Source organism: Phalacrocorax aristotelis, chromosome 2, assembly GCF_949628215.1.
Source record: "Phalacrocorax aristotelis chromosome 2, bGulAri2.1, whole genome shotgun sequence".
NCBI classification, from domain to species: domain Eukaryota; kingdom Metazoa; phylum Chordata; class Aves; order Suliformes; family Phalacrocoracidae; genus Phalacrocorax; species Phalacrocorax aristotelis.
Window position 1 is genome coordinate 23418639 of NC_134277.1, and position 17116 is coordinate 23435754.

The 17116-nt window shown below is 44.5% G+C and overlaps 2 protein-coding genes across 4 annotated transcripts in view; one reads left to right on the top strand and one right to left on the bottom strand.

The window, feature by feature from the left end:
* Nucleotides 1-9341, top strand: C1QL3 (complement C1q like 3). The gene is made up of 2 exons (XM_075082735.1): nt 1-1095; nt 5930-9341. The coding sequence occupies exons 1-2, from the start codon at nt 508-510 to the stop codon at nt 6107-6109; spliced, it is 768 nt and encodes a 255-aa protein (XP_074938836.1). The 5' UTR covers nt 1-507; the 3' UTR covers nt 6110-9341.
* Nucleotides 8843-17116, bottom strand: part of PTER (phosphotriesterase related) — a 22987-nt gene continuing 14713 nt past the window's right edge. For all 3 annotated transcript variants that reach the window (XM_075082734.1, XM_075082733.1, XM_075082732.1), the window contains exons 3-5: nt 16655-16920; nt 13062-13202; nt 8843-9691 (exon numbers count right to left, since the gene is read on the bottom strand). In XM_075082734.1, the coding sequence (XP_074938835.1) occupies nt 9481-9691; nt 13062-13202; nt 16655-16920 (618 nt within the window). In that variant the 3' untranslated portion in view covers nt 8843-9480. The remainder of the gene's footprint in view (nt 9692-13061; nt 13203-16654; nt 16921-17116) is intronic.

The following is a 17116-nucleotide window of genomic DNA, read 5'->3' on the forward strand; positions in this document are numbered from 1 at the left end:
CCGGGGCAGCCGGCAGGCGCGTCCCCGCTGAGGACTGTCCTCTCTGCGAAAAAGGGAGAGGGAGCGAGCGAGCGAGGAGGCGAGCGGGGCGATCGCGAGAGGAAAGGCAAGTTCCAGGGAAAGTTGACTCGGACTGGCACAGCCTGCAAAAAAAAAAAGTCGATCGCCAGCGGGAGCATAAAAGTGCGGGCGGCCGGGGCGCGGCGGCAGCTCTCCCTCTCCCTCTCCTCTCCTTCTCCTCCTCTCCTCTCCCGCCCGCCCGGCGGCTGCAGCGGCCGCAGCGGAGCGCCGCGACCCGCGGGAGCCCCCGCCGCCGCCGGCAGCGGGAGGGCGGCGAAGCCCCAGGGGAGCCGAGCTCGCTTGGGCTCGGCGTTTTTTCGGCTCTGAGGAGGTCCCCGACCAACCATCAAGATTTTGTCCAAAAGCAGGCAAGAGGATCGCCCTGCGCTGAGCCGGCTGGTGGGCAGCAGGCGGCGGCTGATCGCGGCCGGCGCGCTGGGGGTCGTGATGGTGCTGCTGCTGGTCATCCTCATCCCGGTGCTGGTGAGCTCGGCCGGCACCTCGGCGCACTACGAGATGCTGGGCACCTGCCGCATGGTCTGCGACCCCTACGGCGGCACCAAGGCGCCCAGCACGGCGGCCACGCCCGACCGCGGCCTCATGCAGTCCCTGCCCACCTTCATCCAAGGGCCCAAGGGGGAGGCTGGCCGGCCGGGCAAAGCAGGGCCCCGCGGCCCCCCGGGGGAGCCGGGGCCGCCCGGCCCGGTGGGTCCGCCGGGTGAGAAGGGCGAGCCGGGGCGGCAGGGCCTGCCGGGCCCCCCCGGGGCGCCGGGGCTGAACGCGGCGGGGGCCATCAGCGCCGCCACCTACAGCACCGTCCCCAAGATCGCCTTCTATGCCGGCCTCAAGCGGCAGCACGAGGGCTACGAGGTGCTCAAGTTCGACGACGTGGTCACCAACCTGGGCAACCACTACGACCCCACCACCGGCAAGTTCACCTGCTCCATCCCCGGCATCTACTTCTTCACCTACCATGTGCTCATGCGGGGCGGCGACGGCACCAGCATGTGGGCCGACCTCTGCAAGAACAATCAGGTGGGCGCCGCGCCGGGCGCCGCGGGGGCAGCCGGGGACATGAGGGCGGCGGGCGCCCGGGGGGAGCCGGGCTTTCTGAGGGGAGCCGGGTGCCGTGAGGGGAACCGGAGCCCAGAGGGAGTGGGGCTACCAGAGGGCAGCAGGTGCCCGGGGAGAGCTGGGCTTCTTGAGAGGATGGGTACTACAAGGGGCGCGGGCGCCCAGAGGGGAGCCGGACTCCCCGAGGGAGCGGGTGCCGTGAGGGGAGCCGGGCTCCCACAGGACAGTGGGCGCCGTGAGGGACGCGGGCGCCCGGAGGGAAGCCGGACTCTCTGAGGGAGCGCGTGCCGTGAGGGGAGCCGGGCTCCCACAGGACAGTGGGCGCCGTGAGGGGAGCGGGCGGAGCGGAGCCGCGCCGGGAGGGCGGGAAGCGGGCGGCGGGCGCGGAGGGGCAGCCGGGCGGCCGCTGGAGGCGGCGCGGGGAGGGGGAGCGGGGCCCGACCCCGGGCGGCGAGCGGGCAGGGCGAGCTGGCGGGGACGCTGCGGGCAGTGCCGGGGCGGCCGCCTCGGGTGCCCAAGGACCCTTGAGGGGCCGGGGGTTCCGCGCAGAGTCGAGGCCGCCCCAGGCCGCCGGGTGAATGCGGACCCAACGCACTCTTTTCCCCGAGTGTCCCCTCGCTGTCGCCCGCTCCCGGCCCGCGGGCAGGGCGGCGCTCGGTCCCCCCGGCCGGCGCCGGCTGCCGTCCTGGCCCGGCGTCGGCCAGCGCGAGGCGGCGGAGCACTGCCCTCAGCCAGGCCGGGACGGGAGCAGGGGAGCGGTCGTGGCGGCCGCGCACGCAGCGCTGCCCCCACGGGGGCGAGTGGGGGCCGGGCTGGGTGTTCCCGCCGCGAGGGGAAGCTGCCCGGAATGGAAGGGGAACCGGGGGCGTAGGGTGAGCTCAGGAGAGGGTGCTCCTGCGTGGGGAACGGTGAGATGTGGGGGCGGAAGGCAGCAACGGCACGGGACGGGGCTCCCACGCAGCGGGGCGCCGACTTCGACACGCTCAGCGGCGGCGGGGAGGGAGGTCCCCCGCGGGCAGGGGAGGCGGGTAACCGTGTGAGGCGGGCGTCCGCGCCCTTGCCCCTTGGCGGGCCTCCGGCGGCTGACGGGCAGCGCCGCGGAGCCAGAGGGGGTCCCCGGCAAACGTTTAAAACGATGACAGACCTTGCGATGCTACGGGCCGAAAGGCAGAGGGATCGCCCGTGTTAATTAGGGTGACCGCTGCCGCCGCGCTGGCAGAGGCCGTGCCTGTAACCTTGCCCCCGGGTAGCCGTTCTTCGCGATTTCGCGCTTTTCCGTACGTCGTTATCAGACAAACAGACCCGTCGGCTCTCACTATGACGGCGCTCAGCGGTGCCGCCGGCGTACCCGCCAGCCCCCTGCTCGGGGGCAGCGCCGTGTGCCGGGGCCTGCCCCCGTCTCCGAGAGCCCGCCGGTGCCCCGGCTCGCCGTGCGGCGGGAGGGCGAGGGACCGGCCGCGCAACAGGTCATACGATGCCTCCGCTTGTCCCGGGGCCGCCAGGCCGGCCTCGCCCAGGCTGGGGGAGCCCGGCGTTGGCGCCCTCCCCGTGCCGTTCAGCCCCCGCCCGGCGGGATGGGTCCGGGGTGTGTGTGTGTATGTGGGGTGTTTGATCCGCTGTACGCGGTGACCATCGGGCTGAAAATGGGGCTGCGCGTCCCCGCCGTGCCTCGGAGGTCGCCGAGGGCTCGCTCCTCTGCGCGTCGCCTCCCCCCGGAGCCCCGGCAGCGCGGCGGGGCCGCAGCCGCCCGGCGGCCCTTCCCGCCCCGCGCTGCGGGGAGCGCCGGCGGCCCGCGAATTAACCCGGCGTGCCGCCGCGCCTCTCGTTCCCGGCTCCTCGGAAGTACCGCCAAACAGAAGAATGGGGGCATCGGCAGCAATTAATTAAATTAGAAAATATCTGCCATAAATACTATCTCAGCAGATAAACCGGGACTAATAACACAAAGTACATTCCAAAATATTCACTTCGACTTCTTCGTACAAATGCAATGTTGTCCACGGCGAGAATACCATTTTACTTGCAATTAAGACATTAATCTATTTTTGAACCCTATTTATAATGTTTTAAAGCGTTTATTTTCCCCAAACCTTGAATAATAAACACATACTGCTACTTTTTAAAAAGTAACTGGTTATAAATATTAAACTGAGCCCAAAGTCTAACCATTCCCACATATAACTACTCTAAACATGAGAGAAATTAAACCTGCAGCAATTAAAAGAAAAAAATGGCAGGGGTTCTATGTATATACTTGTATATATCTATGCAAAGATAAGTATTTGGGTAAATATCTGCATGCTGACTGTTTAGAATCGATGCTCAGTTTTAATGCAGCAGTCTCTCCTTTTTATGATTTATACTTGAAACACTGAACGCTGATGTGATGTGACAGCAGTTAACTTTGTGTAGTCTTTGGAAGAAAGCTCAGATATTTTGGAACGCAGTCTTCAAATGGAGTCTGGCAAAGAAAACATTATAAATTCAGTGTTTTCTGACAATGAAAAAAACCAAACCATTGACAAGTGTATGACTTAGTGATTCAGAAAAAAACCAACCATTCCCAAGCAATGCACAGGAGGAATCTCAAGGTCTCCACTGTTAACACGTGTCTGCTTTAATGGTTATAAAGCTTGAACAGGGAAGTGCTGAGATCACATAGCTTAGCTAGTACATGCCTGCACCTGAGAGCATAACTTCACGAAAGACAAGGTGAGCAGTCATGCAACTTATGAAATGTATAGTCCGTTAACGGTTTAATTCTGAGATATATTTACCCTCTTGCAGCAGTACACTGAGATTTCATTTGAGACTGTTCTCCCAGGCTTTAAGAAGAAATTCCTCTGGCTAACCAAACGAGGTAAAACCTTTAAGAAAAGCGCACTGGAGTTTACAGGACATTCGTCACTGTAGGACTGTAGGGCAGGAAGATTTACACTTTGGTTCCTAGACTTTCGATACCCAGAAACTTTTTTTTCTTCAGCCAGCATGTACTATGTAGAATCTCAAAATACCCATTGCTGTTGTAGTCAGTGTCCATACGCTGCCTCCTTTAGGACAGTCACTAATACAATTTGAATTCTCCTTTACTATCCACAGAAAAACTACATTTTAAACAAATCCACAAAGCAGCAGCTAATTATGGTGTGAATGGAAACTTGGATCGTAATTTCAACAATTTTATTTGCCAGTATGCCAGGTACTAGGTCTCTGTGAAAGGTTTCCTACCTCATCTATAGCCTTTTTATTCCTTCCCATTTGCCCTTTCCGCTGATGCTACCAGCAAGAGTCTCAGCCCATTGTTGTCTTTGGAGGGTTAATGGCCCAGAGCCTTCAACTCCATCCTGCTAGTCATTAATCCAGAGGAAATACCCTCTGCTTAGAATAATTACTGCTTAAACACTAGCAAAAGAGATTGTTTCTGTAGTCTACACCAGGCGATTCATGATCAAGAAGCCCTGAAATAGTCGTGGTTTATCATTGTGCCATGTATCAGTTTAAATTTGCACTGTCACACCACTAAAGGTCTTTTAAGCCTTTCTCACTCTTCTTACAGGATGTATAAAGAATTTCCACCTACTGTGATTTTTAAGCTGCATAATGCCGTAAGATCGTGCATGGTAAAAAACTCCCTCCTTTTTAACATTTCAATATTAATGTGAGATCGTATCACATGAAAATTTAATTTGGAAATGCATCATTTAAACTTCGAAAGGAATCCATGGAAATTTGTGATTTATAGCCTATTTTTTCAGTTCAGAACAGCTAAAACCCCACATATAGTGCGCCAGGTCATGCATTATTACTTAGTTCAGGTTTGCAGTACCACTAAATCACTTCCTGCTCTGTAACTACGCCAGAACAAAAACAAGCAACAAGCAGATAATGTGTTACACTGAAATAAATGACATACAACTAAGTTTAAATATTTTACCAACCAGGGTCAAATTACATGTAAGTGATTTGGAGACTTAAAATGGCACAGGCTATTCATTGCTGGAAACCAATGTACGTCTTGAAATTACAGATTACTTGCAGTTTGCTAGTCATGTCAAATTTAATCAGTAGTGGAATAGCAAGGGAGAAATGGGAAAAAAACGTATGTATAAGTGAAAGTTGCAAATAAAAAGTCCTCAATTACTCATAAATTCCAAAACCGCTTAAAGGAAATAGCGACTCGCCTGCGATTTTTCAAATGCACATCTCTTACAACGCACAGGAATTAAATGTTTGCTTACTGAAATGTGGCAATAAGAGTTTTTCCAAACGCCAGCTAGGATCCTTACCTGCTTGTGTGCATTGGCGCTTGCGTGTCCGTGGGTGGGTGTGCACTTTTTGCATTCTGTCTGTGGCCTGATCCTATTAGTAGCGTGACAATAACTTGCCTCTGGAAAAAGTCCAGCCTGGTATCAATAGGGCCTCACTGTGGGTCCTCGCCAATGTCAGTCAGTTGTTCTGCTGAAATAGAAGTTACATCACTGTAGAACTGGCACGCGACCAAATTCAGTTCTCCGATCTCCAGCTGTTATTATGCATTCATTTTAAAAAGGCTCCAAACATTTACCCTGTGCAAGCGGTTGTGTATTAATATGCTAACCAAGAAATGAGCAGATTATTGCTTTAGTTTCCAATGTTGTCTTGTAATATCCATATGAAAAAAAACCTTAAATATATGTTGCTGGACATTTAAAGTGGCAACATAGACATGCTGAACAGAACATTGAGGATATGCTTTTATTTCACTGTGCAGTGAAAATATCAGTTTTCTTAACCACTCGTTATGTATCTCATGTAGGTTCGAGCTAGTGCGATTGCTCAGGATGCTGATCAGAACTACGACTATGCCAGTAACAGCGTGGTTCTTCACTTGGAGCCAGGAGACGAAGTTTACATTAAATTAGATGGAGGAAAAGCACATGGAGGAAACAACAACAAATACAGCACATTTTCTGGATTTATTATTTATGCTGACTGATAATGAGTAAAAAGACCCACCAAACCCGTCCAAAAATGAAGTTTGCTCTTCTGAGCAATGGATTTGCGTGGCAAAAGTCAATGAAACAAGCACCCCAGCAGAGCGACCACCGAACACCTCAGTAGCGGGGAAAAAAGTCGAATGCTACCTGATTCACATCTGTACAACACAGAGAAACCTTATGTTAACAAATTACAAACCAAGTTAAACAGATGTGTGATCCACTACCGCCAAAGCAAATACTTCCTCATTGTTAGTGTCCATGTGAATGAAGTCCTACATAAATCAAATTTTTATAGGAAAAAAAACCACCTAAGGACACTGAGTTATTTCTTCAGTGTATATGATACTTTGATGTGTTATGATCTTGCTGCTTTATCCATACTTCAGCTTTGGTTCTTGTGACTTAATTGCTAACAATGATGCTTGGAGTCCACTCATAGTGTGGTGAGGAATGATTTTACAATAAAAGGAAGAGGTAATCAAAACATACGTTCTCTCTCCAAAGGAATTGTTTGCCTTGTACTTTTCTTATCCTTCCACTTAAAACTAAAATGAATCAGCTTCAAGCCTTAACTCAGTGTTCCTGCTCTGTAGGTTTACATTAGATTTTTAACATAAAATCAATGCAGTGGAGTTGTTTAAATTTTGTCTTCCCCTTAGCTGTGCTCTAAAAGAAAAAGAAGGATAGAAGAAACATTTTTTTTCCTGAAAAATATAACAGTTGACAAACTAGTCTATTGGACCGAATCCCCGATTCCACCGAAGCCAATGGCAAAACTCCCATTGATGTTAGTGGAAAAAGGATTTTGCTTTTCATTTGTAAACACGTGTAAATATATATTTAGGCAACATTACAGGCCCATTCTTGATGGTTAGTTGTGTAAATATTTAGCAAGCCTGGCATCCACATCCTCAGACTAAGGTAGAGTGTTTTCTTTGCAGCAATTAGTCTTCAGTAGTCTTTTAGGACTTAGTCTGTACTTGGGTACTATTTTAATAAAATAGTTATGACTTAACATACTGCAGATGTTCAACTAGAATTTCGTAGGAATATAATGGGTCAAAACCACACTTGTCTTAGGTGTCCGGTCTCACTGAAGTTAGTGGGATTATTCCCACAAAGGAGGAGCAGGAGATCTAACACGTGAGAAAATGCTGTCACCCAGATCTTTTCCATGGTAGCTAGTTACCAGTTTGTAGTAAGGTGTGCCTATGAAATGGACACAGATAAGCATATTACCAAAAATGATAACACATATGCAAAGAAAGAAGCAGATATTTACATGCAAAAAAAGAAGTGTGTATTAAAACCTATTTTTCTCATTCATATATATATAGATATATATATATATAAAGTCTCAAAGAAGTTTAATCCATATAAAGGATTAATGGCTTGGAGAATTAACTAAACACAGGTACTATGAGTTACATAGTTATAAAAATGCTTTAAAATCAGTCATACCAGTAATGTCCACAGAATATTTTTATTCAGAAAATTGATTTATTTTTTATTTTGTTTTTGGGAGGGGAGTCTGTCTATTTCTCTCAGGTATGAACTTTCAGATTTCATTCGAAACCTAAATTTTAGCAAGATAATTACCTAGCTCCTTAGCACAGTTGGTTATGTTATTTATTTTTATCATTTTTGCAAAATCAAGGTAACATTTCTGTAATTGTTAAAGAGTAATAGAGGCTAACCCTAGCATTTCTATTTCGTATACTTTGCCACAAGCAACCTTGTCTAATGTACTAAGGGTACAAACTCAGATTTATCTGCACTAAGATGTTGAAAGTGTCTGCCACTGTGACAAAAAAGCTCTTCAGTGTTGGCTGCTCAGTAAAAGTCTGGGGAAGATTGTACGAATCTCTTTAAAAATCTCGTTTGAATGAGTGACGCTTTTCTTAAACAGCATGTGTTACCCGCTGTTTCTGTTTTGAATCGTCCAATTCAACATAAATGCCGAGTTAGTCTAGGCTGAGTGAGAGGATCGCCAGTCTAACTCACCTAGGATTTGTAAAGGGACATTGTGCTGCCAGTTGCTTGTGTATTTTCTCGCCAGAATGGTTAACGCTTTTACTTTATGACAAAGTGCCAACCTATATCCGTACACTGTAGTGATTACTCCTGTTTCTTTTCTACAAGGTAATGTATGTTAATAACAGATGTGTAACTGACTTCATGTCTGTTCGTTCCACTGTTGCTTTTGTTGGTTAGCGCACTCACAACAGCAGTGTAGCTAGAGATTTTCTCCGTAGTATCAAGCAGTAATGTACCAAGCTAGAGATCATTGTCAACTAGCAATGCATATTTACTAAGGTATTTATTGGAAAAGCTCAATACTACAAGACGTATGTGGTCAAATTTGAAGAAGCTTTTGAAATCAGGCTACTGCTGCTACTGGGTAAGACCACTTTTTGGATAAATCACCTGCCCTGGTTGAAGTTAGACAAGAGCAAAGACACTTTATGTCAAAAACACATATAAGGCAAACATTTCTTCCTTTTTCATCATATCTTGATACACTGATTTGTAAAGACTTATATCACAACCTTTGTTATAACTATTGCAACTCATTAAAACTGTATTACGTAATACATTTTGACTTTTGGTGTTGCATCCTTATAAAAAGCTGGTCTGCGTGAAGTTTTGTGTGATTGCTGTGGGATTCCAAAAGTTCAGGATAAAAAATTAATGCGATTAAAAGAAGACATCCATAATAATACTGCACATAGTTTAGAAGGTCATCAGATTGCTTTATTCAAAAATGTATTTTTCATGTATTTCTTACACTTTCAGTTAAAAATAAGTAAATTGTTAAACTAGAAAGAAACAATATATTTTTAGAATTACTTGAGATTTCTTTTGCCTTCTGTTACCTATGGAAGCTATTTAAAAGTCCCAGACCTTTTATCAAGCGTTATTTAAAGAATACAAGGATAATTAGAAGATTGTCAATATTACAAGGATGAAAATCACCCCCTGGAGAAGGGCAATTTAATTGGCAACTGTAGTTTCCTCCAAAGTCCAGATGATCTACCTTCAAAATTATTTTGGGGTAACTTACAGTAATAGTATTAGATTACTCTCTAGATACAACTATTTTAAAATTTAAATTGAAAAGATTTTGCAGGTAGGCTCATATCTAGTAAATCATTCATGAACAGACTTTTAGAAGGGAGAAAATGCAGAGAGAATACATAATTTTGTTCTTCTAATTAAAAATAAAAATCATTATCAGTTTGTTCGCATCTAATTAATAATTCCCAGTTTCTCTGAAAAGAGCCAAGTTTTAAAATGACTGCTCTCCTGAAACAGATCTGGTTTTTATCAAGGTTCCCTATAAAATAGAAGTATTTATTCATTATTCCTACTTAAAAGTCAACCACCGCTTTGGATTTGCTAGGAGTATTTTATCAATTTTATCTTGAGATATGCCTCTAATTAGCATTTTAGGAACTATATTTTTAAGGATATGTGAATATCCATGACCTCCATATTTCATCAACCTATTCTTAGTGTGCACATCATGAGCGATCAGAATTCTGTCTTCGTAGCCTTCATCAATCAGCATATGAATCCTACAAAAGTAAAAAGTATACCTGTCAGTGAAAGGTTCTCGCTCTGCAAAGGCACAGAACTGAGCAGGATTTAAATTTTTTACATTACTGTACTGCTGGACTGTATTATAACTGAAAACACTTATTTTTAGGTACTCAGAAGACGCATTCCTTATATTTAATTGAAATTAAAACACTTATTTTATGGAAAGGAAAAAAAACCACCTCTGAAAACACACCACCATGCATCTCAAAGTGGAGAAGGAAAACTCTTTCCAGCTGGCACGTGACTTTGCATTCCCAGTCCCGTTAAGTCCATGGAGGAATTAAAGAACTTCAGCATCACCAAGCATGGCACACAGGTTTTATATACACAAGTAATTAATAATTTCCTACACAAACTACTGCTCAGCATGACCAGTTAATGGGGTTAGTTCTTGCTGCTGTCACAAAGCTAGCCCCACTACATTTGCTAAGGACCAGACTCTGTGTGACAGGTCCTTTAAGAAGCCTGTCTCATTTACACAACTACTTTCACATCTCTAGGTAATTCCCATTTAGCAAATCAGGTTAACAAAAATTTTAAGCTGTCAGCATCATACTCCATATAGGCAGTTATCATCCAAACGTGCTTCAGAGGTGTTCATTAAAGAAGACGACAAGTCAGGCATTGCACAGTGCCCGTGTATGGCAGGACGCAAGAGGAGTTAATGCAGCAGCCCAGCTGAACAGACTTGGCAAAATGACAACAAATCAGCTTGGAAAAAGAAGTCATCCTTTTGGTCACTCCCTTGTAACCAGTCTGCTACAACAACTCCTTTTGTTCCACTGTTCATTTCACTCTGGGAACCTTAATCCCTTGCTCAGTTCATTTCCTAGAATTTATCTGGTGGGCGCCTGTATTGCATGACTGTTAAGTTTCCCCCTAGCTTCAGTTTAGTTCGGCAGTAGACTGCAGCATTAAAGTGGCAGAGACGGATAGACCAGACCTGGAAAGTGTTCGTTCCTCATGAAGGCACCCAATTCCATCATTTGCCAGTGCTGTGAAATTCTAAATCTTACCTTCCTGACTGTGCTTTGATCAGCAAGAAAGCAAATACTAGTTTTATAAGTAACCACACTATATCTGAAAGCCCTTACTGTCAGTTTTTATTACAATTAGTTATGAGGAGATACGTGTAGCAGGATCAAATCGATATGGGCAGCAGGAAGAAGGCAAGTAAGATAGAACTTGGTAAAAAATTAGCTTCTGTCATAAAAACACCATATATAGTGCCATATAGTGGACAACACTATGTACACTGTAGTAATAGAACATCACAAGTATCTTCTCTAGCCTGAAATACAGAGACACCACAAGCCAACCAGAGAATGAGAGCAATGACGCTGGAGGGACTAAGTTCTTTGCTGACCAAACATCTTCTTAGAATCATTTCCTTTCATATTTGGACTCATTTCATGGGTTAGGGAGGCAGATGGTCTTTTATATTCCATATTCATTGCTGCTTTTTGCTCATTCCTGTATGTTTAGTTAGTCCTTGCTTCTGACTCAAAGAAAAACTGTCCACGAGAAAATTCAGATTTTTACTTGCATTGGCAGTAGATTGCAGCAAAAATGTGTAAGAACACACAGAGCTAAACTGTGTTTGCGTACATATGCCATGACTATGGAAGTTTACGCTTTGAATAGACCAGACCTGAACATACATTTCCACTTGGTGTTTTCATCAACACATTTAAAGGTCAATTTGATTTCCACCTCTCTGGTGATGTTTGACCAAAAAAACCCAAAACCTAAGGAGATTGCCACTACCATCGTATGCCAGTGTGGGTGCATCAAAAGCCCAACAAAATCCATTTAATGGCACTTCTAACTCAAGTGCATATATTCATACCATACAAGGAGAAGACAAACTTTTCATATTTTCTTCCTATAAACAGCCTGCCACAAGAAATACTCAAATGCCAGAGAATTTAAGGAGAGACATTGGTAGCTGAGCAAGTATCATGGATGGAATGAAAACTTTGCCACAGCTGAACAAGCACTTCTTAACCAAGGCATAGTCCATTCCTCTACACATATTCCTCCTCACAGTGCTTCTGTACATGCTGACCTCCCGTGGCACAGGAGGGGGGAGGAGGCACAGGGGAGGGGAGCAACTCTACCCATTCTACATGTGAAAACTGCAAATTCATTGCAACAGTTTGAAATACTGAGGGCAAGACTGAGAGTCCTGTTAAGAGAGAGAAATGACTTTTAGTGTGAAAAGCAGCAGCAAACACTTGGCAGTATGTGGAAAAGTAACCATGGATCCTTCTTATGAGCGGCCTCAAAGCAGAGAAGAAAAGTCTTGAGGCTACTCTGAGAACGAGGGGCAGGGAAGCTATGTCTGAAATACAAGAGAAAGCTAGAAAGTGTCTTCATTATTGATCAGGCATCCTAAAATCTATCTCATCAAAGACAAGAAAATAATTTTTTTCTGACTCTGGAAGGAAAAAAGACACAGGCAGGATGGCACCCCACCCCTCAGAAACCTGCCGCTTCACTGCACACAAACCCTGTGGACAAACAGCACAGGAGGATCACACCTCCAGACAGAGTGAGAAGCCCATTCCCAGCTGACCCCACCTGTCTCAGACAGGAATGCATCTCCTTGGCAATACTTTGTGCTAGCACAGCACAACAGATTTGCTGTGCAGCTGAGCTGAGACTGCATGCGCTGATGAGAGGCATCCTGCCAGTGGGGCCAGTATTTTCACATTGTGAGTGTGAGGAGCACAGGAGTTCCGATGGGACAAGAGTCTCATCCTTCAAAAGACAGGAAGGGCAAAAGGAGAGAGGGAGGAGAGGTGATAAAGTTCTTGGAAGAACAAAAGTCTGGTTTTCAGGATGGAAGCACGGACCAAATACATCCAAGTCAACCAATGAGTTTTGCTCAGTTAGCGTGTTGGTGAGGAGATGTAACAGGCTCAGATGATGCTTAGTAGCAGCACTAGGTTTCCAATACTATGTTTCAAACAAAAGCCAAACCCTAAGCCCTGTATCTCCAGCCTTTTCTTTTTCAGTCTATTTAAGTGCAGTAAATAATAAAATTAAACCAAATCAGCATGGAATTAGGACAGAGAATGAAGTTAAAAAAGCTCTTGATCCTTTTCTAAAGTAACTTTCTACAACACTATGATTCTACATCTTCCTTTGCAAACAGAAGAAATTATGCACGCTGCCCTAAAGACGTGACAGCAGCAGAAAAAAATTTGTCATTATTTTAGTATGAAAAAAGACAATTTTGAACAGCAAGCAGAATTACTCTGTGATGCCCTTAAAACAAGTACCAATAATATTAATTTGTCGATGGCAATGCTATGGCTTAAACTGCACGGAAGCAGATACCTTGCAATTCTTTCATTGTCGCACGGCATGTCAATATCAGGATGGAACTGGTAGTGAAGAAATTCTGTACCAAATAAGTCATACTCTAAGTAGCATCCCAGTTTAGCAAATTCCAGAAGTTTCTCAGTATCAAATATAGTCCTGCAGAACATATATAACACAAGGTTAGCATTGTAACAGAAAGGAAAAAATCTCTTGGTACGAGGAGAGATATTTTGCAACTTCCTACTTGCAAGGAATAAAACCAATAATCTAAGATATAATTTACCCTTTTGAAAAAGAGGACTCCTCTTTGACGCATGCACCTTAAGCTGATACACAGCATTGTCTTTCTCACATTCGTCTGGGACTTCATGCATTGAAAAAACCAAAACAAAACCAGCTCTTCCCCCATGAAATAATGAAAACATGTATGATCATCTTTAAACGGAAACAGGAAAGGTACTACTTACTTTTGCTATCACTAAACCTCTCAACAGACAACCTAACAAGGAAGGACATTTAAGAAGGAGGTTAATTCATAGTGACATTTTAAAAAAGACAATGGATTGCTTACACAAGACAGATTTACTTTCCCAAAAGAGTTAGAGGAGACAGCTACATCCAGGGCTTGTTTCATCCATCACACACCGGTAATACACAACTTTGTCTTTAGTTTCTGTTCTGTACTGTTATGTTTCTAGATTGTCATTAGAACAGCAATATATCATAGTTTGCACTGGGATCTGGCCAGAATGCCTTAAGGAAACGCTCTCACCAAAATATATAATGGTGCTGTGAGTACCTGGGACGTGGGCTTTGCAGCAGATTTGAAAAGTGAAGGAAGAAAGCTACTGAAACCCATTGCTCATTCAGAAATGAATGGCAACTGAAATGAGAGCTCTCTGAAATAATTTTTTTTTCCTTTGGAACACTTTTACCAAGAGTATAAGCCATCCAAAGGAAAACAAAAACACTCAGATGATACTTAATAAATTTATCTTTTCAACCACAACACATTCATTTTCATCTAAGGAAAAAACAAGTTCCCTCAAGAAAGGCATAGTTAACCAAAAGGGCAGTAGTTTAATTATTTTTTTTAATTATTGCAGATACTGATGTCACAAATTATTTTTATTCTACACAATTACATCACAGTCTGTTGCTATGGAAATGACTGATGTCACAATTTCAGTATCATGACTTAACAACAGGATCAAGTAGGAGAAACAGATGGATTGAGAGAGACAAAACCCTTGGTCAAACAAGCCTGCCATCAGCAGAAGTGTAAGACTTGCCAACTGTAATTAATTAAAAATATTATTTTAAAATAAATGTTACAGTTTACAGAGGTTGAACATTTATTACCAAATGAGTTTTATAAGTGCAGAGCAAGAGAACGGGTCATTTTAGATCCAGCCCTGCTCAGTTCACAGGGAGACAGTAGCCAGGAGTATTCATTACTGTGCAGGTGGCAAAACCAACAATAAATTTCATAATCACATCCAGAAGAAATTTTTTTGAAAACTACTCTTAGTGTTGTGCTTTTGGGTGCTCTGTCCCAACAAAGAGCAGGAAAGCTTAATTTCATCAGCCATTGCGTCCACACAGATGTAGTAGCAGCAGCAGTTCCCAACTTGAATTGTTAATCTCTGTGCTGGAATTGGGTGTTTGGGCAACATGTGTCCCTGAGCAGCCCTGAATGCACAGAAAAGGAGATGGGACACAGGGAAGCATCCTGTACTTTGGACCTCATCCATAAATCACTGCAGGGACATCCACCAAACCATTATCGAACAGGCATTCTTACCAGTTGCTGTGAGCCTTCCAACAACAGCTACTCAAGGGAATCAGTGTTCATCTCTACCAAAATACCTTTATAGCCTTAATCCCTAATAAATGGCCAAAGCCAAGACTCAATAGCGTTTGCTTCCCAGCCTTTATCTACACCACAGTTTCACTATGGACACTTGCTACCTTTTGTTATAAGGTGCTAAATGGCAAAACATGGTAGCCAGTGTTTTGGTTTGATCATTTGACTGTAAATCCACCAGAAAACTACCATTCTGTCTATGTCAAAAGCAGGCATGAAATATGTAGCTATGTACAAATTTATCTCACATTTAAGGGACTGGGATACTCCCACATGGATTCTTCTTACTGGAGGAGAGTTAAAATGTTAAATGCACATTGCGAAGCCAAATTTCACAGTAGTTTAGAGTCTATGTTATAGCAAGTGCCAACCTGAATGTGTGAATGTAATGATTGAAGGAGTATAAGGAAATGTCATATTGTACATCAGCGGCTGTTAGTGAAACTGCATCTCTGCCTTGACTGTTTTCCTACTTATATTGCTTATTTTCCACCAACAAATCACTGAATTCAATGATTTACAATTGCGTATAAAGGCAAAAAACCACAACTGGATGTTTATGCTTTCTTAGAATGGCTATGTTAAGTACTGACACCTGCAGCTTCCTCAGTCCTCTTTATACAAAGATTTAAGTAATCAACTTTTCTTTAAAAATGAGAGAAAAATATAGCTATAGATAAAACAGAATGCAGGTAAATACATAAAGAATGCCCATATTATTTATATATAATAAAATATAAATGAAATTTTGTGGCACTGAATTTTATGCTCCTAAAATCCGCAAATAAAACATTGAGCTGTGTGTGAATACAAAACACCTGTAGCTTGATTTACAAGCTCTTAGAGCCTATAACCATTAGAAATCTGGAGCACAGTGCTCTTGCTTGTATTACACACACATTGAGGGCAAACAATCCAATTGCTGAGAATCATATGACCACAAACAGTCTCCATTATTCAGCAACTGTCCAAACTAATCAATGGTTGGACATTTTCCAGCTCACCATGAGCAGCACAAGGTCACAAAAAACCCATTTGGTAAAAAAGGCTGTGTTTCTAAACTGGAGAGGGAGAAGCACCCCAATTCCTCTCCACATCTGATGTGGAACTCCTGGCTTTTGCTCTCAAGGAAACTAAAAGTTAGCTCTCTGGTCTATGCTAAGAACTATCCAAAGCCCAGCTATTTTCTTTTTAAGCAATATTTCTTCTGTCTGGAGGTAGAACTGAAAAGGTCTGGCTTCTGCTTCGATCCAGCATCCAGCCAAATCAAGGAGTTCTTCATTAGTATCTGAGAGACTTTGGTCAGGCCCTTAAGGGTAGCCCAGTTATCAAAAAAACTGGAAGCCAGCAGCTTCTCACCCAGTTTGGTGAGAACTGATCAATGTCTAATGCTTTGTAAATGCAGTGGTTTGTGCAGGGATACAAATTAATGGAATCCTCACTTTTTAAACATGTGGGTACAGATATTCCTAATCTCACTCCCAGGCCTTCAAAGAGAGCGTTTCAAATCCCCAAATCTCTTTATCAGTGTGAACCTAAACGCTGATCCTGACTGAAGTGCTGGAAGCTCAACAAGCTCTATATAAGTAGTTTCATATTTTTAAGTCAGTAAACTTGAAAATAACTTTTCATGTCGTGATCGCAGCATGCAACAGAAACCTAGCCATTTGCAGAGTAGATCCCCTAAACCCCAGTGGGTTGTGGCAACACGGCCAGAAAGACAGCAGAACAGTCGGCTTACCTGTCGAGGTGAGACATGACTGTCTTTGAAGCATCAGCCCCAGCTTCCTCCAGAATGTGGATAATCTGGAAAGGTGCATCGCTGTTCCTGCCAGGATGGATTATAACGGGGCACCCAAGCTGTGACTGAGCCTGCGCTGTTGCCTGAAGCACTCTGTGTTCACTCTGAGTCAAAGGCCAGGAGCAACCTATTTCTCCCACCACACCACACTTGATGTTAGTTCCATCAGCTCCATTGAGTATCTCATCAACAATAATGCCTGTAAGCTAGAGAACAGGAAGATGAGATTTTTGGTTATTAATACTATTTGTGTTAAATAGCATCAAATTTGGCCTATGGACACTGTGCTAGTTACACTCCCGAGGTCTTTCTGAACTTATTGAATTAACAGTTGGGTGTGTGAAAACACTGCAGATAAAATCTGGTTTCTGTCAACTAACATTACCCTAACCATTCACTAAG

Excerpts from the sequence above, each read along its gene's own strand:
- C1QL3 (XM_075082735.1), top strand. The coding sequence starts at position 508 with ATGGTGCTGCTGCTGGTCATCCTCATCCCGGTGCTGGTGAGCTCGGCC. Across the intron at positions 1,096-5,929 it reads ACCTCTGCAAGAACAATCAG|GTTCGAGCTAGTGCGATTGC; the intron begins GTGGGCGCCGCG and ends TATCTCATGTAG.